Source organism: Aythya fuligula, chromosome 15, assembly GCF_009819795.1.
Source record: "Aythya fuligula isolate bAytFul2 chromosome 15, bAytFul2.pri, whole genome shotgun sequence".
Classification (NCBI taxonomy): Eukaryota; Metazoa; Chordata; class Aves; order Anseriformes; family Anatidae; genus Aythya; species Aythya fuligula.
In genome coordinates, this window is record NC_045573.1 from 12440766 (window position 1) to 12466677 (window position 25912).

General features: G+C 56.8%; 1 protein-coding gene across 1 annotated transcript; it reads right to left on the reverse strand.

Moving 5' to 3' along the window:
* Positions 1 to 2569: 2569 nt before the first annotated feature.
* Positions 2570 to 3217, reverse strand: LOC116495067 (noggin-2-like). The gene has a single exon (XM_032197261.1). The coding sequence runs from the start codon at positions 3215 to 3217 to the stop codon at positions 2570 to 2572; it is 648 nt and encodes a 215-aa protein (XP_032053152.1).
* Between the last annotated feature and the right edge of the window lie 22695 nt (positions 3218 to 25912).

Here is a 25912-nt window from a genome sequence, read left to right on the forward strand (position 1 = left end):
TCCTTCCCCGCTCCCACCCCCCCACCCCCCCTTTTCCCCACACAACTGAACTCAGCCATTGAGTCCAGCGAATGGTTTATTTCCCAGGTTAGCACAAAGCAGGGGTCTCTGTGTGCCCCTGGAACCAGCAGAACAAAACGCACAAAGACGTTAGAGGGCCATTTGTAACCAAATCCCAACACACCAGATACTGTTGGGATTATGTCAGAAATATTTTCCCAGAATGCCCTCCCCCCATGCTCCCTCCTACAGATGTTCGGCCCCCACACCACAGATGTTGTTCCTCTTGCAAAATGAGCTTTCCCCTTCCTCTCCCAAATGCCCCTGATGTTTTGCACATTGCTGTCGCGAGGTCTCCCTTCCACCCTGCCCTCCGCATCCCCCCTTCCCCGCTCGCTTGCGGACAGCCAGGCGGGAAGACCAGCCTGTCCCCAGTGCCAGCTCCATGGGGACATTGGCTTCTGGGCGTCCGTGCCCCTCTTGCCTCCAACCAGCACCTCTGCCCGTTAGATAAACCCTCTCCCTCTCCCTGTTCCCTCTCTCCTTCTGTGTGCGACCTCCCAGGCCTCACCAGCCCCAGACAGGCTCACCAAAGGGACCTGCACCGGGAGGTCCTTGGCGGAGATTTGTTCCTGGAGGAGGAGTGGGGGGGAGGGGGATGCTGGGCACATTTCAGACACCGGAGAGAACGGCCCGACCTTCCTCTCGCCACCGACAGCCCACGCGGAGCACTCAGGGAGACGCCTGGCAGGGTGTCAGGGCCCCGCTCCAAGGCCTGCGACAGATCTCCCTGCGGCCGGAGCGCCCGGAGCGGTGCCGGCCTCCTCCCCGCCGGCCTTGCCGCGTCGTCCCGGCTGCCAGGGCGGCACGGGGCACCGGGAGCTCCCAAAGGAGAGCGGGGCCAAGCGCTGGTGGCACGCAGCACCCTGGCAGGATGGGTGTTTCCTCCCGAGCCCTGCGCCCTGCCACCCCGTGGCTCCGTCGCAGCAGGCAACGGGACTCGTCTCCATCCTTCCCTGCTGTGCCGGGGGGCTGCAGCCGGGAGGGGCGTTCGTCCTAAAGCAGGGGGCCACGGAGCTGCGTCAGCCGCTTTGGTGGCCGGGCCGGGAGCCTCTCCCATTTCTTCCGCCAGCGGGAGAGCTGGATCCGTGAGCCGTGGAGCACGCGGGGAGCCAGGGCAGGCGACACAGAGCGGGGATCTCCCAAGGACTTGGGATGGTGCCTCTTGTCTGGGGGCACCGCAGCTCCTGTGCACATTACGAGCCGCTTCTTTCCTGGCTTTTCTCGCTCTGCCAGCTTACCGAGGCAAAAAGGACCCAGAGCGGGGTCCCCGGGAGATGCAGCCCGGAGCAGCTCCGGCAGCCCCATGGCCTCTCACTGCTCGGCGTCAGCGTGGCCCGGCCGTGGCCCCATGCTCATCACCTGCTCCCAGCAAGAGCCCGACTCCGCTGGGCTCCCACCGAGCCGGCCGCAGCGCGAGGTTTTTCTTCAAAGATAGAGTTTATTGCTAAAAATGTTTTGATCAGTGATAGCTCATATTTACATTGATATGTTTTTTTAAAGGAATATTCAAGTAAACATTTCCAATAGTTTCTGGCATAATCTCTAGCTTCTTTTTTTTTTTTTTTTCCTATACACAAACATTAAAAATAAATAAACTGTACACAGAAAATTTCCTTTAACATCTCTACATGACTATATGTATTCCCACACAACAAAACGAATCCACTCTTTCATAGATTTGTACTTTTCTTTAAAATTTCCTCCTTAATTAATTGTTATACACTTAAAAAAAAAAAAAACCTAGAGAGCTTGGCGAATTAGTTGAAACACCAGTGACAAGGTTTGAAGAAGATGGAAAAAAAAATACAGCACAGAGGAACAACTGTCTTCAGGGATGCTGCCGTTCTTTCTTTCATTCTTTTTTTTTTTTCTTTTTTCTTTTCCCCTCCTTTTCCTTTTGTTAAAATCATCTTTACAGGAAATTTCTGCCCTTCCCTTCAGCAGGGAAGCGCTCAGGTTCTGTGGGGACAGGTTTAAAATGTGGTCCTATGTTTTTAAAATAATAATAATAACAATAATAATTATAATAATAATAAAAAACAGCTGCAATTTTCCCCCTTTCCTTTAAAATCTCTCTATTTACACGACTGGTATTTTTTTTATTATTTTTTATTTTTTTTTCCCTTTTGTTAGAAGGCTATATACGTATAAAAATAGACATCTGATTGTAGTGCTTTACTGTGCCTTTGGCCTGCCCTGCAGTTCCTGGGTTCGCTTTTCCCCCTTTCAAATAAAATAACATTAAAATAAGTCAAAAAAAAACCGGTTCCTCCCCACCCCCCCCCCCCACCCCCTTCCCTCTTTCCCCTCCCCGGGCGCCCAGGAGGGGAGGGGGGGGGGGGGGGGGGGGGCGGCAAAAAAAAAAAAAAAAAAAAAAAAAAATAACCACGAAACATCCAAACGAAAAAAGAAACCAGTGCAAGGGGCCGAGGGAGGCGGCGGGGCCGGCGCCCGGGCGGCGGGGCCGTGCCGTGCCGAGCCGTGCCGAGCCGTGCCGGGCCGGCGGCTAGCAGGAGCACTTGCACTCGGAGATGAGCGGGTACTGCACGGGGATCCAGGTGCAGTACTTCTGGCTGGACCAACCCTGGCAGTGCCAGCGCAGGAAGGTCTTGGTGACCGACTTGACGGGCTTGCAGAACATGCCCTCGGGCAGCGAGCAGGACTTCTCGGCGAAGCAGTTGCCCTCCTTGATGTAGCGCGGCCAGAAGCGCACCCCCAGGTCCTTCCAGGTGTAGAGCACGGGGCAGTAGGTGTACGCCCAGAGCCACTGCAGCACCTTTCGCCTCGCCTTCTTGCCCACCCGCAGGCGCGGCCCGTGGGGCGGTGCGCCCAGCTCCAGCCGCCGCAGCTCCGCGGGCAGCGCCCCCCGCGCCCGCCCCGCCGCCGCCGCCGCTTCGGCGCCCGAGGCGTTGGCGGGGCCCGGCACGGCCACGGCCATGAAGCCGGGGTCGAAATGGCTGCCCAGCTTCTTGCGCAGAGTCCTCTCGTCCAGGTCCTGCTCCTTGGGGTCGTACTCGGGGTCCGGGTGCTCCACGATGTCTTTGACGGGCAGGTTGTCGCTGGGCGAGGGTCGCAGCCGCAGGAAGGGCTGCCCGCCGCCCGGCCGCAGCAACCCCAGGCAGGAGCAGAGCAGGAGCGCCCCGATCGCCGTCATGCTCCGGGCGGGCCCGGCCCGGCCCGGCGGCCGGCCCCGCCGCCCCGGCTCGGCGCTGGCTTCCCCCGCGGGGCTCGGCGCTGCGGGCTCGGCTCCTAGCGCTGCCCGGCGGCGCCTGCCGGCTCCCGGGGACTCATAAATAGGCAGAGACAAAGTCCGGCGAGGCCCGTTACTTTAAATAGCTCGGCCGGGGTTGTGTGACAGACGCATCTGAGGCTCGCTGCGCGGCCGCTGGCTCCCCGGGGCTCCCCGCCGGGCCGGCTCCAGCCGCGGCCGAGAGCGCCGGGGGGTCCGTGCCTCCCCCGCGGGCGGCGGCGGGGCAGGGCACGGCGGCAGCCGAGCCTTCCTCCTCCTCCTCCTCCTCCTCCTCCTCCTCCTCCTCCTCCTCCTCCTCCTTCGCCGCCGCTCTCGCTCGCTCGCGCTCTCCCCCCCAAAATTCACAGCGGACTCGTCTCCATCGCCATGGTGACAGCTGGGCTGAGCCCCACGACAGCTTGTCTAGACGGTGTGACAGGGTTTGGCGTGAGACCGGAGCCCGAGAATAAAACCCTCCTTTATAGCCGGGCGAGCCGGCCGAGGGGGCGGGGAGGAGGGTCACGGCGGCGCGGCCCGCTCGGGCGGCCCCTGCGCCGCGCCGCCTGCGCGGGCACCGCCGGGGCGCGGGGCTCAGGCGGCGGCGGGCGGCGGCGGCGGCGGCAGCGCCCCCGGCCCGGCCGGGCTCCTCCTCATAGCGGGCGGCTGGGGCGGCCCGCGGCCCCCCGGGGCATCCTCGGCGGGGGGCTCCCCGGCAGCGGCGCGGCGAGGCGAGGCGAGGCGGCGCGCCCCGGCTCCCGGCGCGGTCCCCGGCGGCTCCTCGGCGACAACGGGCGGCGCTCAGCACCCCCGGCGGCCCATGCTGCCGCCCCGCTCCGGGGGCCCGCTCGGCCCCGCGCTGCTCAGCGCATCCAGCCGCGGGGCAGCTCCGGCGCCCGGCCCGGCGCGGCGCGGTTCCGCGGAGCCCGGAGGGGTCCTGTCCGCTCCGGTTGGGTTCGGCTCGGTTCAGTTCAGCTCGGCTCGGCCCCGCTCCGCTCGGTGCCGCTCGGTGCCGCTCGGTGCCGTGCCGCCCCGCTCCGCGCCGCTGCCCGCCCGCCGCGCACTGCCGCGCGCCGCCCGCCGCCCAAGTTAAATACGCGCCCGGCTCGCGGCCGCTCCGCCCCCTCTGTCACTTTCGCCGCGGCACCGGCACCCGCCGCCCCCCGCCCGCCCCGCCCCGCCCCGGCCCCGCCGCCCCGGTCCCGCACGAGGCCCCGCGCCCCCCGCCCGCGGGAGCCGGGACCGGGTCGCTGCCACCCCCCCTCTCCCCTCGCCGGCAACCGGAGCGGCCGCCGGTGGCCGGGCTCTGCCAGCCGCAGCCCCTCCGCGGGAGCCGGAGGAGCCGCCGAAGCCGGCCCGCAGCGGCCGAAGCGTCCCCGCAGCCCCCCCGGGGCAGGCCCTGGGGCCGGGCATCGCCTCTTTGCTGCGGGGTGCAGCCGGCCGCGCTGCGGCGCCGCTATCTCGGCACCCTCTGCCGGGCAGCTCGCAGCCGGCCCGGGAGCATCCCTGCCTGCCGGCCCCTCTGCCCTGCGTCCCGCAGCGCCACGCGACGTGGGAGCGAGCCGGGTCACATCAGAGGCTCTCGCTTCGCTCTGCAGCGTGGGGCTGGGGGAACGGAGCTAAAGCTCGCGGAGAGATCCGGACCCGCAGCCTTCGAGGCGTGGAGGGTGGGAGCCTGGTGTGCATCAACAGAGCAAAAACCCAAAGCCTTCTTACCTCCTTTACCTCCACATTGCTCGGCGCTGAGCTCACTCTTGAACCATGTCCAGAAATTGGACACACAGCTGGTTCCTCTAGGCCGACAGTGTGTAAGAACATTCCTGCCCATGCCAGTCACTCCCTCCCAAAGGCATGAGATAACCAGCTACCCACTGGGGCCAGGGCAGGGCGTGGAGGGTAGCGGCAGATTGCTGTGCCAATTTCTCACCATGCCGTGCTCATCACCCACCCAAAAAAACAAAAGGCTGCAGCCACAGCCAGCCAGGAGCACCCAGCGAGCTGGGTGCACGCAGCAAACTAATCAAGGGCGCGGTTCTCCTAGGGTCACATCTCTTTGTCATCCTAGAAATGCCAAATGTTGGGATCAGGCAAGAAAAGAAAGCAAGACCCCCAAAATAGACAGGTCAAAGATCCAGCCCCCAAAATGGACAGGTCAAAGATCCAGCCCTAAGTCTGCGTAAAGTCAGAGCAGCCCCTGGCCATCACGAGACGAAGCTGCCATGTGCTGGCTCAGGAGCGTGGTCCCAGGGTGTCTGGGTTGTTCGCAGTACGTGGGATTAAAGCACACGGTTTAAATGTACTCAGCCTTTCTTCCCTTGCTGTCATGAGCCTGGCTTGGTTTGCTGAACTCGTAGCCTTTCTTCGCTCATTTGGATCACACACGCAGAGATTCTGCAATTACAGTAACAAAAAAAAACCCTTTTCACCCCTTCTTTTATCATTAGCACCCAAAACAATTTGCAAAAGGGATCGGTATCATTAGCCCTTGATAGAGAATATTATCAGTATAACGTTCTCATTACTCATTCCCCGAATCCAATCCTCCTGCAGCAGTTGAAGCGAAGTCAGCCTGGATGTGCAGGCAGATGTGTGCTCTGCGTTCACTCGCTGCCGGGTGGGAAAACGCGGGGCTCTTCGCAGTGTCAGAATTAAAGCAAACACAGTAACGAGAAGCAGCTCAGGGAAGAGACACCCAAGAGTCAGGAATGGGGCAATTACTCAGCGAGATGTAGTGCTGTTGGCACTGCTGTGTTAGTAAATCCCGGTGAGGGGATTAACATCTGCCTGTAATTGTAATAATAAAATCCGACATGTATACAGCATTTTTCATCCTGAAGGATCCCAAAGCACTCAGGTAACTTAATTCCTTCAGCTGTCTCCTGGACTTTATAAACATGCTTCTTAATCATCCCACACCAGGCGAAGATGGCTTTACTCTGGGCACAATCACGTCACTTCGACAAGTCCCCCTGGGGAGACAAGAGGCTCTCGGGGGTGGGCTGGGAAAAGTTTCCCCTTTTGGAGAGGCAAGATCCAGGGAAAGTGTTGCCTGGCACGTCCCAGGGCAGGGGAGAGACCCCAGGAAGAGCCTGCCTTCCCAAGCAGCCAGTTCCTGCCCCAGCTAGCACTGCAGAAGGGGTAGAAGAACATCTTAACTTTTCAAGGTGGAAAAATGATGACAAGCCCCTAGACAGGACACTGAAGGCTTATTCTGTCCACCATAATATCCAAAGGCTGCTTTTCCAGCCCCTTCCCGTTCTCCTCCTTTTGTGACTTGAGATGCTGGGGCACAATCCTATTTATGGCCGTGTGTGCAGGCTGGCGGGCTGAGTGGTGCTATCCATTCATATATGTTCCTTCTCGCTGCTCTCTGTGGGCACACAGCCCAGCTCACAATCTAGCCCTTAATTAAAGGATTTAAAGTTGGAAAGGCTACATATCACATACAGAAAAGCCTTATCAAAATAATTCCTTATAAAAAGAAAGACGTGATGTTAAGGGCACCTTCTGGAGGATAAAATGGTCTCAAACTACTTATTTTTGCCTCTTTCCCTTACTTGGCATCTTTTTGTCATCTAAAGCAGACCTGAACATTTTTGTAAAAAAAAAAAAAAAAAAAAAAAAAGGCATTTTTATTTCACATTTGAAACTTAAGCAATGCCTACTCTGTTTTCACTGGAAGGCTCCACAAGCAAGTAAATTCCTAGTAGAAGTAAAAACACCAGTGGTACTGTCTTGGCAATACATTTATTCAGCTGACAAGGTGCTTCATCTTCTAGTTTGTTTCAGGTAGCACTAATATAACTCAAATGCCAGAGATAAAGAGACAGAATAAAATATTCTTTGTTACCAAGTTGTTCCTACCCCTTCAGTTCTAGTCACAAAAGCTTCGAATGCAGACCTTAAACTGCTGAAAAGCCTTCTGCCCTGTGCAGGACTGCAGGAAGCCCATGCTTGGAAATCTAAAAATGGAAGAGAAGAGAAGAGAAGAGAAGAGAAGAGAAGAGAAGAGAAGAGAAGAGAAGAGAAGAGAAGAGAAGAGAAGAGAAGAGAAGAGAAGAGAAGAGAAGAGAAGAGAAGAGAAGAGAAGAGAAGAGAAGAGAAGAGAAGAGAAGAGAAGAGAGAAGAGAAGAGAAGAGAAGAGAAGAGAAGAGAAGAGAAGAGAAGAGAAGAGAAGAGAAGAGAAGAGAAGAGAAGAGAAGAGAAGAGAAGAGAAGAGAAGAGAAGAGAAGAGAAGAGAAGAGAAGAGAAGAGAAGAGAAGAGAGAGGAGAAACTCACAGCCAAATGTCTTCTATCTTTCTGGGGGCTTTCTATTGCTTTTTGACTGTTTGTTTAAGTTTTCCAGGCTCTCTTTATGCTTGAGAAATAAAGCTGATGGGCTGGCATGGCAACCATTGGGAAAGTCTTGGGTCTGACAGGACAAAAGCCCTAATTTTCACTAAAGGAAAGAAAAAACAAAAAAAAGGAACTAAATGATGGTGCACCAGGTTTTCATTAGAGATATGTTTATTTTCCAGTAGAAATACATTACCCTGCTCTCATCAGTGTGTCTAAAGGAGCGGTTCCCAAAGTATGCCCTGGCAAGTGGTTGGCAAGGGGCCATGGAGCAGACTCCGGCAGCAGTTGTGGGCTCGCAGCTCCCTGTGGGCTGCCACGAGCAGGAGGAATCCAGCGGCTGCCCCAAAGCCTGGGTGCTCCCTGTGCTGGTGCCAAGGGAGGTGGTGAAGCCCCCAGACCTGGCCAGGGCTGGCTGTGCCTTGGCACGATCTGCTGTGCATCAGAGGTCAGGGGCCAGAATCAGGTGTCTCCAGCTGGCCAGGTTCCCTCAGGGCAAAAATGTCACTGTAATGGTCAAAAGGACAGGACACAGATGGGGACACCCATGGACACACACATGGTTGCTTAAGTTTAATTTCTGTGAGCAGTTCAGCAGTGAATGAAGTCATTCACCAGCTCCCAGGTTTGTCTCCTTGTCTCGCTTCCCTTCTGCTTTAGGGACCTAAATCCGTGCAGGTCTGGTACCTGCCCTGCTGCACCCACAGCTGCTTCTGCACAGCCACCAGCACCGCAGCCCCTGCCTCCCCCTGGCTGCCCCACGCTGCTTGTGTGCAGGGGGGGGGCACAGGGGAGAACCTGGGGCAGGTTTGCTGCAGAAAGCTGGGCTGGTGGCACCAGGCATCCTGCAAGGGACACGGGGAGACCTCAGCGATGCTCCTGGGGGCTCAGCGGCTGCTGCGGCACCTACCCCACAGCGAGCGCAGACGTGCCAAAGCACTGAAGGAAAAGAAAAAAAACACCCTTGAAGCTCCAGGGAGGGGATTACTTGTGTCTCAGAAATACACTTTCTCTATACCAAGTAGGGTGTTTTTGCTATTCTGAGCTTTCTGCCTTCCTTCTTTGTCCTTATCACGAGGCATTTTTCTGCTTTTCAAGCTTGTGGTGCCTTTATTCCACTTGGCACTGTGGTACCGTGCCCCGTTCCTCACTGGCTCACCCACTTGTGATCCAAGCTGTTCTCCTGACCCCATTTCTGCCTATTTCTGTGCAGCCGTACCATACGGCCCCAACGTTTGCCTTGAGCTCATCCTTTACTATCTCATGCACTGCCAGTTTGGGGACAGCAGCACCTCGGTATCCTGCACCCAATGTCACTTGCTGCAGCCCCCTTGGACCTGATGCCCCCGAGAACGCATCCTCGTTAGGTCTGCAGGTCCTCGTTAATGGGCTGCCCAGGTCCTGGCACACCTCCTATAGCGCCAGATGTGCTGAATACTGCAGAAAAACCTCCCATGTCACCATTTCATCTGAAGAAGTCCAAGGGGGCTTGCCTCCCTCCTCCCGTACAGTCTGGCGTTGATTATGTCCATCAATCAGGAAAACTGGGACAGGTAATGCCCAGGGTGATGGATGAGGCTGCGCTGGGCAGAAGGATTTATCTTGTTGGCCTCAGCCCACAAGCAGTGACCCTAACACTTACCACCTGACCCTCCTGAATGGGCTGGTGGCTTCCGTGCAGCTCCTGGGCAGGTTGTGGCACTGCAGCAGGGAAAGGAGGCAGCCTCACGCAGCTCTCAGCGGCTGTTTTGCCACTAGCCCTGGAAGAATTCACAGGCAGCAGCCGTAGTGGCCTGACACTCATGGGCAGGAGTCCCAGCCTCAGGTGAGCGAATTCCAGAGGGAAGGTCCCTGCTGAGACAATTTTTGGCCAGCCCACCGTGCACACAGGCGCTGGGCTGTCCGGAGCCAGTCCCCAGAGCTTGCCAGTGCGAGCTCTTCTCTCCTGGGGGAGCTGGGGGAACGTCCTCAGTGCAGGGCCCAGAAACGGCCCCTGGACAGCCGCCAATGTTAAAAAACAACAACATGGAGCTCTGAGATTTCTACCCACTTGGCATACATCTGTCACCACATGTGTTGACACAGAGCAATGCTGCCACGTCATGATGTACGTGGCAGTCGCTGTCAACACTAGTCCAAGGCAGAGAGAACTGCTCAGGGCAGCTATTTTTTGAAAATGTCCTGAATAAAAGGGCCAGAGCTCGCCTGGGGGACATGGCCTGCCACTAAGGGTGGCCACTTCTGGCTTGGGGACTCCTGAGCCACTCTCCAGGGAGAGCACTGCCAGCATAAACCAAAACCAAATGACCCGCCCCAGGCCAGCCTGGTGACACAAGACCTTGCCAAATGTGCCACCCCTTCCTTTCCTTGCTTGTCCTGCTCTGAGGAGCCCTGCTGATAGCACCACGACACCATGGGGACAGGGAGTGACAGGAACTCTCACTGTGCAGACACACAGGACATGCCCCAACCCAGCACAACGCACCTGGGACAGTCGTTGCTCAATGCAGCCACAAGGAATCTCCTTCAACTGCAGCAGAAAACCCAGCTGCAGCATCTCTCCAGACCACTCCCCACGTGTCTCTTCTTGCAAGCAGCCATCCTCCAGCAAATGCTGCCAGAGGACGAGGTACTTTCCTTCTGTTGCTTCTCCTGTCCTGCCCCGCATGCCAGCTCGAGCTCTCCTGTCCATGCAGCATGGGCAGGTTGGGCCCAGCCTGCCCTCAGGCTCTTGCCCCACACAAGCATGCTCCAGGCTGTAGCCAGGGTGCAAGGCAATACTCGTGTACAGGTGGCTTCAGATCGAGGGCAGCAACCACGGTGATGATGCTCCGGGGACACCAGCTTGTGGCTGCACCGCTGTGGGATGGAGAAGCACCCAGGGGAGCTGCAGCTCTGGTGGCAGCCAGGACACAGGGGACAGAGGTCAGCCAGTCCCCCAGTGCACAGGAAGCACTCAGGGGGCTGAGGTACCCACACTCTTCTCCACAGAGCCTGGGCTGCATGCTGCTGCCTTGGGACCCCTCTGTGCCGAGGTTGCGAGGCACTGGGGCGATCTGTCATGGTTTGTCTGAAGCCCAGCTCTTCTCCCCAGCTCATCCCAAATGAGGTGTGAAAAGCTTACCTAAAAAGGGCGAGTTAAATTCTAAGCTGTGGCACAGCTTTTCACCCAGGCTTGTGCATGCTTTGTTCCTCTGCCTGCTGCAGAATGGAAGCAGCACCACGAGGCTCCTGCCTCCTTCATAGCCCCATTACCAGGCAGACGGGAAACTCACCACTGCAGATGCTCTCCCTGGTATTCCTCACTCCAGTCTGCAAATTCAGTTTACTGCAGCTGAGGAAGATGAGGGCTGGAGCCCCAGCTAGTGAACAGCCTCCAGCTGCACCCCGCTGGCAGGCCCAGCTCGGCTCCATGCAGTTGCAGCTTCCCGGTGCTCAGTGGGCTCTTGTCAGACCCAGGGCCATCAGCATCAGCATTGCACTCGAGTGGCTTTCTCCTGCAGCCATTTCTTGCCAGGGTGTTTGTTTTCCCTTGATTTGTTTCCGGCTCCACTTGCCCCTAGGACAGCGTGATAACCAGGAGATAACCAGGGGACAGAGCAGCAGTGGCAGCTGTGGCTCGGAGGAGCGGGTGCTAAATTCTCCCCAAGTTCCTCTTTGAAAAAGCCCAGACATGAATAATAAATAGCTCAACATCACAACATCATCTCAGGCCACATGCGAGCAGCCCTGAGGGCCAGGATTTGCCCCTCCGTGCCCCCTGGCTGTGCCCCTGTGCTGCAGCCCGAGCCGGGCTCCCCGGAGACCCCCAGCACCACTGCTGGGGCCAGCCCCGCACAGGACATTTGCATTTTGCCCAGATTCGCCGGTTAATCAGAAACCTTCAGTCTAGTCGGCTGCTTATTTTTTTTTAAAGCAATGAAAGATTTCCCAAATCCAGTCGGATCTAGGATTACAGGCAGGCAGAGACACCATCAGTCTCTGTCAGTCATTCCCTCCTGCCGGAGCGCGGGCGCTGAAGGCGCTGCAGTGCCTGAGCAGCGCAGCGGAGCCCGGCTGCTGCTGGCCACACGAGTGGAGGCCGGGGGGGCTCAGCCCCCTCGCTCCCCCCTGGTAACACCCAGGGAAGGTGCTGTGCAAGCAGGATGAGCATCCAGAGCCTGGTGGCTCTTTTCTCATCCCAGAGGGGACCACGAAGGGAGAGGGAGGGACGCGGCGGGCACGGCTGGCGGTTTGAGATGGCCTTTGTCCAGGGGGACGTGTCAGGGGGCAAAAGCAGCAGCAGGAAGGCACGACGTCCAGCACGAGCACAGGCAGAGCGTGGCTGCTCACTGCCTTGCCCTTCTGTACCAGGGCTGTGCCCCAGCTCCAGCACGGGGTGTCCAGATCCACTCTGCCAGCCAGCAGGAGCGCCCCGACCTCAATCCTACCGAAGCTGTGCCCCTGAGCATCAGTGCTGCTCCCAGCCAGCACCAGCCCTACACCAGGGCTGGGGGCTGAGGGGGCGCTGGGGGGGCTGGAGGGGGCTCTGGCTGCTGCCACCAGGGTCCCTGGCTGTGGCTGTGCTGGCCGGGGCTCCAGGTTCAGCAGCTGAGACACAAAATTGCGGGTGGAAAAGCTCTGTGTTTTCTCATCAGAATGAACACTTCCTCTCTTCCCCTAAAAGTGTTTTTTTTTTTTTTTTTTTTTTTTTTTTTTTTTTTTTTCACATGGAAATGGTCCATTTAAGTTCTGTTTTCAATTTACTAATTTAAATATACACACAAAATTTAGCTAGATCTGGTCTCAAAATATTGTTTCAAAACAAAAATATGAATTATTTCATTATTTTTTTTTTATGTCTAAATGAAACTTTTCCAGACTTCTCATTTTCTCCAGAGGAAACCATTAATTAATTTGATCTAAATTCAGGAAAAGCCTGATTGCTCTGAATCTGCATTTAACAGAAAAAGCAACAAACTAGTCATCTAAACTATTTCTTTCAGCACGATCCAGACTTTCCTGCTCCAGCCCCCAGCTGCCTTCAGGGATGGTCTGAGTGGGAGAAGGGAGGCAAGGAGGGGGCACACAGGGGCAGCCCAGAGAGGGAGCCCTTGGGGCATAAGAGTGCCCTGTCCACCCCTCCACACCCCTGTGGATTCGCTGATGTGAGACCCAGACCTGACACTGCTACAGTTTTTGCCCAATAGGTGAGTCATTTATTGGGTATTCCTGACCTGGGCACATCTTGCTTAAAAGCAGGGGAAGACTTTGAGTTATCCAAGTCAACTTAGAGACAACATACTGAATGAGATAATCCAGGAAAATCAAGTCTCCTACTCTGTAGCCCATCACCTTGTGTCTCATGTTTTGTAAATGTCCAGCTTGACTGGAAGAGATTTGGACACTCCAAGCTCTATATTGGTTATTCGGCAGTATTTCTCATATGCGCTATGCCCCCTTCATCCACCAGAGATTAAAATCAGATTTATCCAGCGGCAGTGTCAAGGGGAGCAGCTGCATCAACCTCGCTCAGTCCCTGGGCCCCCTCGTTGCCCTGCCTGCTCTGGTGGTCCCAGGGGAGCAGCACCCCCTCAGCAAAGGCTCGCCTGCCCATCCTGGTGCTTCTCAGCGAGGCCAGCCCTGCCAGAGCCTCCTCCAGCTCAAAGGGCACTGCTCAGAGGAGCCCAGCGCTTTGCTGACTAATTTCCACTGGAATCGGGAAGCTGAGGTTACGGGGAGAAATTATGAATGAAGGAGCTGGCCCTGGGATCCATGCAGACCAAAGGCATCGCTCCCCTACACAACGTGTAATTAAATTGTGGAACTCGTTGCCACAGGATGCCATGTCGGCCAAAAATATACACAGCTTTGAAAAGAGATTAGACAAATTTGCAGTGGGCAGGCAGAGCGGTGGCTGTTACACGGGACAGCACACAGACCGCTCTGGCTCGGGAAGCCACCAAGGCACCAATTGCTAGAAAATGGAGGGTTTTTAGCAAAGGCAGATCGCTCGCTTGTATCTGCCTGCAATTTGTCACTGTCACCGCCTAGGACGGAGCTACCTCAGCTGACCCAGGCGCTGCTGCAGCCCATCCTGCTGCTGCACGCAGCTGTGCTCGCAGGTGCCCTGTGCTGGGGTTACCAGCAGCAGTGACAGCCCCGGGCACCCCGAGCACTCTCCCACAGCCCCTGTGCCTCTGAGCAGCCTCCGAGCCCTGAAGCTGGGGCTCTGATCCCTGCTTTGCTGTGTGCAGCCACGCAGAGATGCTGGTACGGAGGGTCCCCAGCACCAGCGGTTGCAGCTCTGCAGGTGTCTCACCAGCATCTTGGTGGGGCTGGTGGTGCAGAGGTGCTGCGTGGGGCTTTGCTGATGCCTGGTCTGCAGTCAGCAGGGCTGTGATCACCTCTGTCCCAAAGGGTTCTGTCCCTGCACACCCTGGGGCTTTCTCCAGGCTCTTACAACCCTCTTCTTCCCTGTGCTTTACCCTGCTTCCTGCACGCTGGGGATTTTTCATGTCTGCTGGACCATGGTGGGCTCAATTGTCCCTCTCTGCCTCAGATTCCTCTGGTGGCCACTAGCCTTTTGTAGGCTCAGGCAGCAGGACTGTGGCTGCTGGCTTCAGGCAGCACCTCTGCAAGCCCTCCTGAGCTGGGAAGGGTCCGCAGCTGGAAACAGCTTCCCGGGATGCTCAGCCCTCGCTCGGTCATAGCACATCCTGTCCTACACTGATGAGCTCAGCCTGAGCTTAAAACTCAGCTGAGTTTCTGCTCCTCAGCCCCATAGGTTGAGCAGGAGATCCGTGCTTTGGGGGACTAAGCTGAGCACAGCTGGGCACCCTCATGTGGAAACCTTCTGAGGAGACAAAGCAAGAGCTTGGCTGCTGCAAGTCCTCGCCCCACCAACACAAGCGGTGTCTGGAAGCTGTGTGGTCATTTCTGGGAAGTATTTCCCTGCTCTTTGCCTTGGGGCAGGGCACGGATGTATTATTTTGAGGCAGGAGATGTAGGCCTCCAGCACCAAAGGGGCAGAGGAGAAGCACCAAAGCCACCAAAGAAAGCAGGTGCTGAGATGGGAGCAGGGCCATGCACACGATACATCCAGGCTGTGGGAGCATCTCCAACTCTGAGTTGGTGAGAGCTGCAGGGGCAGCCTTGGTTGAGTTATCAGAGCAGAGGTCAGGGAAGGTGGCTGAAGTGTGTTTGGCTGCTCTATCCCCCTTCAGTTGCTTATTTTATTTTATTTTATTTTATTTTATTTTATTTTATTTTATTTTATTTTATTTTATTTTATTTTATTTTATTTTATTTTATTTTATTTTATTTTATTTTATTTTATTTTATTTATTATTTTCTTCTATTGGAAGCAATGACATTTACTTTGCTTAAAAAAAAAGTCTGTCCTCTCAACCTTGCTGTAAGCCTGTGCTCTCTGGGACATGGTTTAGCCCCCTCCTGCCCCATTCCCATCCCAGTCCAACCATACTCTCCTTCTCATCCCACCCCACCCCACCCCATCCCATCCCATCCCATCCCATCCCATCCCATCCCATCCCATCCTATCCCATCCCATCCCATCCCATCCCACCCCACCCCACCCCACACCTATTGCCCCCTATCCCCATCCCCATCCCCTCCCTCGCTGGGGACGCTCCCCCTCAGCCGTGCCCTCTCCCCAGTCCTCCCAGCTCCTTCCAGCTTTCGCCCAACCTCCTGCCCTGCCAAGGGCCCTGCCCCCTTCCCAGGCCCGGAGGTACAAATGATTAGATTTTCAGCCCAATTAAGGCAGGCTGTCTCCTGGCCGGGAGAGAAAAGGTTGGCTCTGGAAGGTGGGAAACAAGCTTTGACAGGTCCTGGCGTCCCCAGTGCCCTCCAACGGCACTGCCCGCTGGGCCCCTTTGTGCTGCGCCAGGAGCGGGGCCAGGCCGCAGCTGGGGGTGCCCGAGGCTCTACCCGTGCCCCTCCCGGCCTCAGTGCAGCCAGAAGAATGGCTAATTAAGAGCTCTCAGCACCGGCACAGCTAATTCCCCATTCAGCCATGCCACGGGCAGCGGGAGGGCGGTGAGCCGGGAGCGTGGCATTGCCTCGGGGTTAACCCTCTCCTCGCGGCCCCAGGGGCTGAGCTGCCCCCAGCCCCAGGACTGAGCCAGGCCCTGCAACAAGGAGCCCCCTCCTCAAGGTGCCGAGTCCTTATCTCGATGTCCTTATCTCGTTCCTGAGGGCTGGTGCCTGTCCCCTGGTACCAGACAGGGGGTCTGAGAGCAGGCAGGGAGGGCATCCTCTGCGCCCTCACTCCTCCACTGACGGGAGCCAGAGGCTACCTGCAGAGGGATGAGACCACTTGAGGACAACGAGGCTCCAGCACGAGGAGCTGCCCTGTTGGGAGTGATGAAAGGTGCCAAGGAGTGAGCAAAAGCTGTTGGCTGCCAGAGAGCCGGGAGCACTGGGGCCAGGCTGTGGTTATGAGACGAGAGCCTGCGGCCCTGCTCCTGGGAGCAACCCCAATGGATCCCGGTGTCTGCGGGGTCAGGAGGGTGGAGGACAGCCTGGAGCCTTGTCCTCGGCTTGTCCCTGCACCAACAGGGTGTGGGGGAAGCAGGAGCTGGCTCTGAGCAGCAGCTGAGCTGCTGGTACACATGGGGTGCAGGGGAAGGAGGGCTGCAGGTGGAGCAGCAGGTAAAGCCCACCAGTTTCCAGTAGCTTCCTTGTCCCTGGGGTTCTCTACTTAAAACAAAACAAAACAAAAAATCTCAGCGTGTTTTGTCCTGCTCCTGCCTTTAAATGACACGTTAATTGCCATTTTACTTGTCTTTTCTGAAGAAAGCCCTCATCTAGCGTGCATTGAGTAATTGGGTCCCGTTGCACTGTCACAGTTGCTTGCACTGCGAGTCTGCTGCGAGTTGCCTGCAGCCTAAGGAGACAAGCCAGACAGAGGGTGAGGGGAGAGACCCATCTCTCTCTCTCTCTCTTTTTTTTTTTTTTTTTTTTTCCATTAAAATAGAATTATTTGCTTTAAAAGGAACTGGGGGAAAAGCATCAAGAGAAACCTGGAGAATTTCCATGATGTTTTACGACGTTGTGTCTTTCAAAGTGCTTGCAAGGAACTGGGTAATGTGCTTTTACTTTAAAAGCGCTTTTAGCGAGCACAACCGGAGGGCTGGGTGAGATGACCAGGTGGTGTCACATCCTCAAACCTTCAGGTTATGGCCCCTGAGGCAGGACAAGGAATGAGAAAAGCACCCAGAAACGTCAGGCAGCATCTCCAGCCCGTCCATCCCCAGGAGGAACCCAGCCACGACCGGGGGCTGCTGCAGGGATGCTCGGGGCCCTCGGGCAGGAACAACCTGCCTCCTGCCTCCCGCCCCGCTCCGTGGTGTGGCCGTTTCCTTGGTCCAGGCCCCAATTAAAAGAGCCAAAAGGAAAGGGCCGGAGAGAAAGAGTGAAAGAAACAACATTTCCTGCCTGAGGAGATTAACTCTCCAAATTACATGTGAACAGAGGGGGAGGCGAGAGGGGAAAAGGAAACCCAGCTTCCACCCCAATAAAAGCCAGTCCATTTAATAAAGGAGGAGCGAGGAGGGGGAAGGTGGCTGAAAGAAAATGAGGCTGGGGGGTGTGGAATTAGCCTTGTCAAACAAGGGGCTTTGCTGTCCCAGAACTGCTTCTTTATTGTTCCAATTTTTCATGCTTACTTAGCTCTCAATGCTGCACAAGACAACAGCTCATTATCGGGGGTGGGGGGGGCGGGGGGGAACGGGACGGACACGGCTGTGGCAGTGCTGAGAAGGGGAAGGGAAATAAAATTTTAGTAAAAGGAGCTCTTTCCCCGGGGCTGCGGCCTCTCCCCCCTGCCTGGAGCTGCAGACACGGTGGCTGGGAGGAGCAGGGCATCGGCCAGCAGCAAAAGGGCTTTCCTCAACCTTCGGCACCAGCACTGGGACAAAAGCAGCTGAGGCTGAAATGCCACCTGATGGCCCAGGAGGGGATGAGGGGTGCCACGGGGTGACACCGAGCATCTGTGCTCCTGGCCCTGTCCTAGCAGCCCTGTGGCAAGTTTGTCCCTGCGGATCAGGCGGCCAAGGCACATCTGTGGCATCCTCGTCGAATGAAAAACTTGAGCTCTGACTTTGGAAAGCTGCTTCCAGCCTCCTCCCGGGGCTCCTTGTTTGTTTTTTCCCCAGGATTTTCCTGATCAGATTGGCCTGGATTACAAAGCCAAGCTCACAACAGAAAGGCTATCAGGATGTTTGTGGGGAGGAAGGCTGTGCTCAGGAATAGTGATGCTGCCTTATAAAGCCCTGTTTGCACAGGCTCATAACTTTCCCCGAAATGCTCTCTTTTAGGATCAGAGAACGAGGATGTCCCTGAGCTCCCATACCACCGAGCTGAGGCTTTGCACCGTCACCTTGCAAGAGCAGCAGCCGTGGCCAAGCTGGGCAGTTTTCTGTGGTTCTTGGTAGACATCAAGGTAACAAGAACCTTGATCTTCCAAATACCTCCAGTAAATGTGGAGATTTCAGCCACTGGCCGAGGCAAAGGGAAGAGACTTCTAGGATGACAGGGAGCAGTGACAGCTCCAGCCAGGATGCTGAGACCAGCAGTGGATGGAGGGGTCACGTTAGGTGTTTATATGTGTTCAGCAACCTATCAGCTAGCCATAGCTTCACCAGTCACGGGGTGACCAAACGTCTCCACACTGAAGCTGTTGGGAGCATGGAGCCCCAGCAGTGCCATTATCCCCAGTACACCCAGTGGGAGCCATCTGCTGCTGGTGGCACTGGGCTAGGAGACGACCCGCAGCCACATTCACACACTGTGTGCTGCAGGGTCACCATTTCTCAGAGGAGATGGTCAACTCTTCCAAAACAAAAGCTTCTGCAAAGTGTCATGGATGTTCTCCAAGAGCTGAGACGAAATGTTCCCCTATTCACCCCGAGCTGCTCGAGTTCTCCAGTCACTGCATGAAGTTCCCACTTGGGAAGCTGTAAGGGCAGCGAGGTCTATCCTAGAAATAAGAGTGAGCTTCCCTCAGGAAACTGGAAAACTTCAGTACCTTTCCTCTTTTCCAGGTGCAATCCACACAGATTCAGCCTGCCACAAGGGCAAGAAAAGCCCTGGAAGTGGTACACAGATTTTGGTGCCCAGGAATTAAATTTGGCGCCTTTGTAGCCCAGGAAGCTCCTGCTCAGCCTAACTCCAGATGCATACAGGCCGTGGTGGGGGTTGCACGGAGCTGACCAAATGCCCTGGCTCCCTGCTGACATTCCCAGTCCCTGCCCTGCGTTGGTGCTCAGCAGCACGGTGTGACAGGTGCTCAGCGTGAGCAAGGTGCGGGCTTGGATGAGGATGGGTGTTTGGTCTGAGGATGGAGGCACACTTGGCATGGACAGACGGACAGACACGCTACATCCAAAGCCTAAACACGGGCTGAGCCCTCTCATCACTGCTCCAAAGCTTGCAGGATGACTGCAGCAGCCTCTCCATGGGAATCTGCTCCTCTGTGTGTCCCCGTCCCCGCTCAGGTGGGCTGAGCTGGTCTCCGGAGAGGGGCTGCCACCTTTGCCTGGGGTGGGGGCCCCAGAGCACAGCCCTGGCTCGTGCCCATCTGCCCAAGGGCTGGCACCTCCTGTTGCTCCCACTCTCTCTCCTCTGCAATCTCCTCCCTTAGTTTTGCCTTCAAACAGTAAGGAACAAATTCCAGGGATTTTGCCTGGGGGCCCACGGAGCGGGGATGCGAGCTGGTCTCCATCTGACTGCGACCGAGTCTCTCCCCCTCACTGGAAATTGAAAGCAGAAGCCGTGGAGCGGTGACAAAAATCTGCATTACGTTATGGCAACTGGATTTTTTTTTTTTTTTGAAGATTTTATAATACATCGTTTTGAAACTCTGCCAGTGATCATCATCAAAGTCAGAAGAGCGCCTTGGAGAGAACAATGGTGGTGGAGGGTGGGGGTGAGCAGGGTGGCTGGGTATTGATGTGTAATCCTTTTTAAAGCCGGTTCTAGAGACAGCATGGGATTTTTTTTTTTTTTCCTGAAGTGCAGATACAATTTAGCATGGTAGCAGCAGCCAGCAATACCCGAGCGCGAGATAGAGGTGCTGGCTTGCGTCGGGGCCGTGCTGCAGCTAACCCACCCCTCCCTGCCACATGCCCCCGCAGCAGTGTCCCAGGAGGGCAAGGCACAGGGCTGGGGGAGGAATGGGAAGTGCAGAAGTGTCCAAAACAGAAGCTCAGGAGAGACCAGATGGAGAGGAGCGGGGGGAAGAGCGGTGCGAGCTGTTCCAGGCAGGGCCGGGGCTTGGGATCCTGCTGGGAATCAAAACCCAGAGACATCAACACCTCAAAGGGCAGAGCCTCAGCCTCTGCCAGCACGGTCTCACGGGCTCCACCAGTGCCACAGCCTCCTCAGCACCTCCGTCTTCAAAGCCCTCCGAAGCCGGGTAAGGCTCCCGTGGCTGGCAGCACCTCACCATCACAGCCCTGCACCCAGCAGCTGCTTCCCTGCCCCGATTTCCCTCGCCGAGATGTTTCTGGCAGCAGCCAAGCAAAACACGGGGCCTTTCCCAGTCCCTGTCCCACTGCACAGAAACGGGGAGGTGGCAGACCAGCACATATCCCGGTGGCAAAAAACACTGCGAATGTCACAGCCCTTGGGGTGCTGGGGGGTTCCCCTGAGCCTGACTTCTCTTGGCTTGACAGAGAGAAATAAAAAAAAAAACACAAATGACAACCCTTTCTCCCCCCACCCCCCCAAATCAGTCATTAGCTGTAATTTTGTCAAAGCAACATGTCAGAAGCACAGACCCCTAGGGATAAAGCTCTTTGTTTTGGTACCTTCCCAGCACCGAATGCCCGTGGCAGTGGTCAAGATGTGATGGCACATCACCTCGGACCTGGTTGTACCCCGCCTTGGCCAGCCAGGTGTGAAAAGTGATGGACACACAGCACTTTGTGCCACAATGCTTCCTTCATCATAAAAAAATAAATAAAAATAATCATAAAAAGCCCCTGTTTTGCCATGCCATAAGGGACAGCAGTACACGTGGGCTGCCTGCTGGTCTGTCCTGGAGCGTGCAGCCTGCAGGCTGAGGCCACCAGTGCAAAGTCCTGTTATCACATCCCATCCAGCAGTGGGGACAGGCTGGACGTGAGCGCTCACACTGGGTGTGCTCGAGCTGGTGTGCACGCTGTGCCTGGCTCACCTTTGTCTTCACTCTGCCTCTCCGGTGCCACGTCCAGGTGCTGGCCCCCCGTGCCTTTCCAGGTGTCCGTGGCATTACACAGCAGCAATTGCTGGGTTCCTTCATGCCTCAGTGAATTGCACATCAGGAACTGCAAATCTTCTGGGTAAACTGCAGCCCACCTTGTTAGAAGTGACTGATGGCATCGGCTCAGAGCTTCCCAGCTTAGGAGATTCCTTGCTAGCTAACGATGTGCTGATAATTAAGTCCAGTCCTCTCCGAGAAGAGCTTCCCTTACTAGCTAATCCCAACAGCAAATAATGGGGATTGACTTTGTCTCGGTCTGTAAATGCAGGCTGGGCCCTGATGGCTCTATCCCCTAAGCTCTCTGCCCTCCAGCACAGAAGGGTGCTGCAGGGGCTGCCCAGCTGGGACAAGGTGCAAAATGCCTCGACGAGGTGCGAGCTCAGCCAGGGCTCCGGCCACCCCTCGCGAGCTGTGGCGGTGGTCCCGGAGGTGCAACGAGGGGGACCAGGGAGCCCCCAACCCGTGCTCTGCTCCAGGGCAGCCTGGGCTTGCTGAGGAAGCTGCATCCAGGGCAGAGCTTGGCCGTGAGAGCACCTCAGCTCCTGCTGCCCTGCCCTGCTCCTCCGGCACGCTGCCGCTTCTGCCATCCTCTGCCTGGCAGAGCATGGTGCTGAGATGCGCAACACCCTGAACTGGAAGGGCAGAGAGGTCTCCTCGGTTCAGGCCTGGTGCTCTCTGGAGATGTTCTGGAGACAGCAAGCCCATTGGGATGCTGAGAGCATCGTGTGTTTATGGCAAGAAACAAGGGGACCTTCAGCTTACAGAGTGCCGAAACCCAGACCCCATCCTCCTGTGCAGAGGGGAACGGGGAAGGGCAGCAGCAGCAGCAGCAGCAGCAGGTCTTTAAGGATGGTCCGAGATAGCCATGGCAGGACCAAGAATCCCTTTGCCTCGGCGATTCCAACCCCCTGCCCTTTTCTCTCTGCCTTTCCACCTGCCCCTTGCATGCACCCCTTTTACGGGATGCCGTGCTCGGTGCTCGACCAGCCCCAGCTCCGCTGCCTGCCCAGAGACCCCCCAGCCTGGACCCATGCCCACCTGGCATCCTGCTTACTCTGTGTCCCCTGCAGATGGCATCCCTGCAGGGGAGCCCATTGCAAAGGGGCAGCTCTGGTGTCCCCCACCATGAGGGACATGACAGGGCTGTTTCTGTCCCATACCTGCAGGCAGAAGGCGAGGGGAACTTCTCCATGGGCATGTTAGGGGGATTTCCCTCATGGCACATGAGAAAGGGGCCAGGATGGTGGGGACCAACCCCTCACTGCCCTCTCAATTCGGGCATCTCAAAGGGATGACCTCGGGGTGCTGTGGAGGTGCAGGGCTGCCTTCTGCTGGGTGCTTGCTCTGCTCCCTCTCCCCGGTGCTGCGGGGGCACGGAGCACACACACACGCATGCACACACACCTCGGGACGGAGCAGGGTCTCGGTAATGAAAAGCAGCAGATGGGTGTAGCTGGCAAGTGCTGGCTTTCGGCATGGGGGTGCCGGGGAGGGGAGGGGGGGCGTTTAATGATGTCTTTAAACATTGTGAGCGTGTCTGTCTCTCACTCGTGTCCCTTCTGCTGTGCTGTGGGGAAGCCTCTCCCCAGGCCGGTGCCTTGGGAAGCGCCCTCCCAGCAGCGGGGCAGGTCAGGGAGATGAAAGCATGCCTGCGAGCCCCGGCTCCCACCTCCTAGGAGACGGACATCGCCTCCCAGCGCAGAGGACAATGGCGGGGTCCGGTCCCTCCGCGTTGTCTCTAGGTGATGTCACATCTATCAGAGCGGCCGCACTGAGCAGAGGGCAGCAAACGCACACGCACACAAAGGGCCCTGCTTTGAAGTCCCGCGCGGGAGCGTGCCTGCGGCCCGCGGGCTGCCCCGAACAGACGGGAGGGCTGCGGCCCCTGCGTGCAGAGGGACGGGGATGCCACTTCCCGACGCCCTCGGCAGCCCAGATCTCCCCGGGTTTGGGCCACAGGCAGGGCAACTTCCTGAGGGCTGCAGATTTTTCGTGGATGCTCGGGGACCTGGCGCTGCGCGAGGCTCCGTGGGGTCACTCCAGGTCCGCAGCTGGTGGTGCTTCGCAAGGTGCTCAGCCACACACAGCCAGCAGGCCCATCAGAGAAAGGAATTAAACACTTTTGGGTTCTCTGCATCTCTGGGCATGCTTTTCTCGGGGGCTGAGAACCCTGGGAGATGGCCAAGCGAAAACTGAATCTCCTGTGGCACTGCGTGGCTCCGGGAGCTGGGTGTTGGGCAGAAAAGTGCCAGCATGGGGCCACGGGCACTGGCAGTAGAGCTGCCCCAGCCCTGTATGCAGGCAGCTTTCAGCTCCTTGCAAAGCTGAAATGAAATGGGCCCATTTATATGTAAATATATCTATACCTATATGCACATACTGCAGGACAACTTTATGATCTATACACACAGTGTCTGTGTACACACAGGATATGCACCGGACGCATCACCGGGACCACTGGGCCCCTTCCAGCTGGAACAAAATACATACAAGTCCCAGGGGAGAGCCCGTGCCAGACATGTGGGTGACTTGAACAAGTGAGATGAGCTGCACTGCATGGGGAAGCTGGTCAGAGGAGCGGGGAGTAGCCCCCTGGATGCGTCAGATCGGTGCCTGGAGCAGGAGAAGCAAGGGATGGAGAGGAGCAGCTCCCATCCTTCACTCCAGCATGCGCTGCAGCACCACAGGACACGTCCCCAGCCGGGCAGGAGCGGTTCCCGCTGACCTCACAGCTCATGCCAGAGCTGCCTCTGGTCCTTGGAGAATAACTGCCACATTGGTGTAATTTTCACTCATTTTACACACCCACTAAACGCCGAATCAGTGCCAGTCGCCCTGGTTTCCCACCTCCGCCCCGAGCATAACTGCTGGCCCCGGTCACATCACAGCTGAGGGAAGCAAAAGAAACTGTTGGCTACAGTTTTTAAAAGTGACTAATTGTTTTCAGCATCTTTCTTTTAATTTAAGAATTAGGGATAAAACCAAAAGAGCCCAAGAATAATTCAATTTTTTGAAGGAGTGGAGCACTTGTCATCTGGAAAAATCAGACAGCAGGCAGCTAAAAATAGAGCTCTCCAGAACTTCTGAGAGCTGTGCCCACTCGCCCTGTTTGCCTTCCGCTCCAGCCACACATGAAACCATCCCGACTTTTTCCTCCACTCCTCTGTTTGGGCACCGGTTTAATCAAACAGCCCCGGGAACAGCCTGCATCTGCAGCTGCCGGGGGGGCTGGCAGACAAACACCGCCGCCGAGCCGGCCCTCTGTAAACCGTGGCTGCAAAGTTTGTTTACAGTGTTAAATGGCCATGAAAGTGGTGGCGATATTTAAAAATAAAGATGTGTTTTCATCTTCTGACCGTCTGTGCACGCGCTGGGGATAGTGGCTGGGCCATGCCAGCAGGCACGGCACGCTGGGGGCAGGCGCACTGCCGGAGCCCCCCGTGTGGGCAGAGGTGCCCACCTGGCATTGTCATATTTGAAAATGGTGGCACAGATATAACAGAGTCCCCTCAGGTAAAAGAGCCCCTTGGAAGCTTGATGCCAAAATCTTGGTGCCAACCCAGTGGCTGGCCCTGCCTTGTGCCCGTGTTTCGGGTCCACTGCGCTGTGCCAAAATGCAAGGGACACCGAGCAGTGGCAGTCCTGGGAGAACAGGAGGAGAGAGAACATAAAAAATTATTCAAGCTTTCAAACAGGATCCTTAGGTCAGCCTCAGATGGAGGAGGTGAGAGCCCAGCCCCGTTACACTCTCTCCCTCTGCAGCCTCGGTGCCCCCGGCACATCTCCTCTCCTTCGACAACGCCGTGCGTTATTGCCCCCATACGTGAGCAAACACACCCGGTGACCAACCCATGGAAAATGGTTGGGCTTTCATTTTCCGCCGAGAGGGTACATTTCTTTGGCATCCTGGATGTCAGGCATTCCTGAGGCATCCCGGTGGAAACACACTCGGCTGGCAAACCGGGGATGTTTCGGGGCCGCAGTAAACACCAGTGCTACTCCCTTTCGGGGACTTCTCCTCCCCTCTCCGTAACCCAGACTGCACCACAAAGGAGCAGATGCTAGAGCTGCTGCAATTTATTTTAATTCCAACCCCCCATCTTTTTCTTTCCCCCTTTTTTTTTTTTTTTTTTTTTTTTTTTTTGATTTTGCGTGTGTCTGGGTAAATTTAGTTCCCATAAAAGTGAAGGACTGTCAACACCAGCTTTGGAGCCAACCATACTGCCGGCAGCTGTTGTGCGGGCTGTGCACACAAAGCCCCCGAGTGCACCTCGGTCTGTGTCCCCCCTCCTAGCCCCCAGCAGGTCCCGCTCCTGACCCCCCCAGCCCTGCCCTTTGGCCCTGCACCCCAGCTTGGCCCAAATCCCACAGCCCCCCCCTTGCTCCTCCTGGACCCCTGACCCCCACAGCCTGAATTAACCCTCCCTGACACCCTGTCTGTCCCCACACACTGGGGTTTGGCACCGGGCACCTCGGGGTAGCAGCCCCTGTGCTCGGCGTGGCACCAGCTGCTCATCATTTGGGTGCTGAGGGACCCCACTGCGCTCCAAGGGGGACCCAAGGGCTGTGAGCCTCCTGCCAGATACATTCAGCTCCAGGATCCCTTGCGGATCCTCGCTGCCTCCCCACACCACAAGACATGGAGCAGTGCCTGGGGAGCAGTGGGTTTCACGGCTGGGCCCTAAATGCAGGTGTGGGGACGCCTTATTTTGATCCAGGTTTGATGCAGCTTGGCTGGAGCCTCCCCTCCCCATCCTGCCCATGTCAGATAGCAAGCGAGCTTTCTGCTCCGGGTCCCCCTTCACACTCTGCTGTGCATTTGGGAAATGCTTGCGCATTTTTCTGTAGTTCATCTCTCCCTCTGAGTCCCTTCTGCATCCCCCCGCCGGAATGGCCAAATGTCAGCCTCCCACAGAGCTCCTGAGCAGTCCCATCTCCTTGCTCTCCTCTGAGCCTGGGTTGCTGGCCCCTCCTGTGCCTCTCATGCCACATGGCAATGTGGCTTTTGGAGGCGAGGAGACAGCAGCACCTTGGGGGT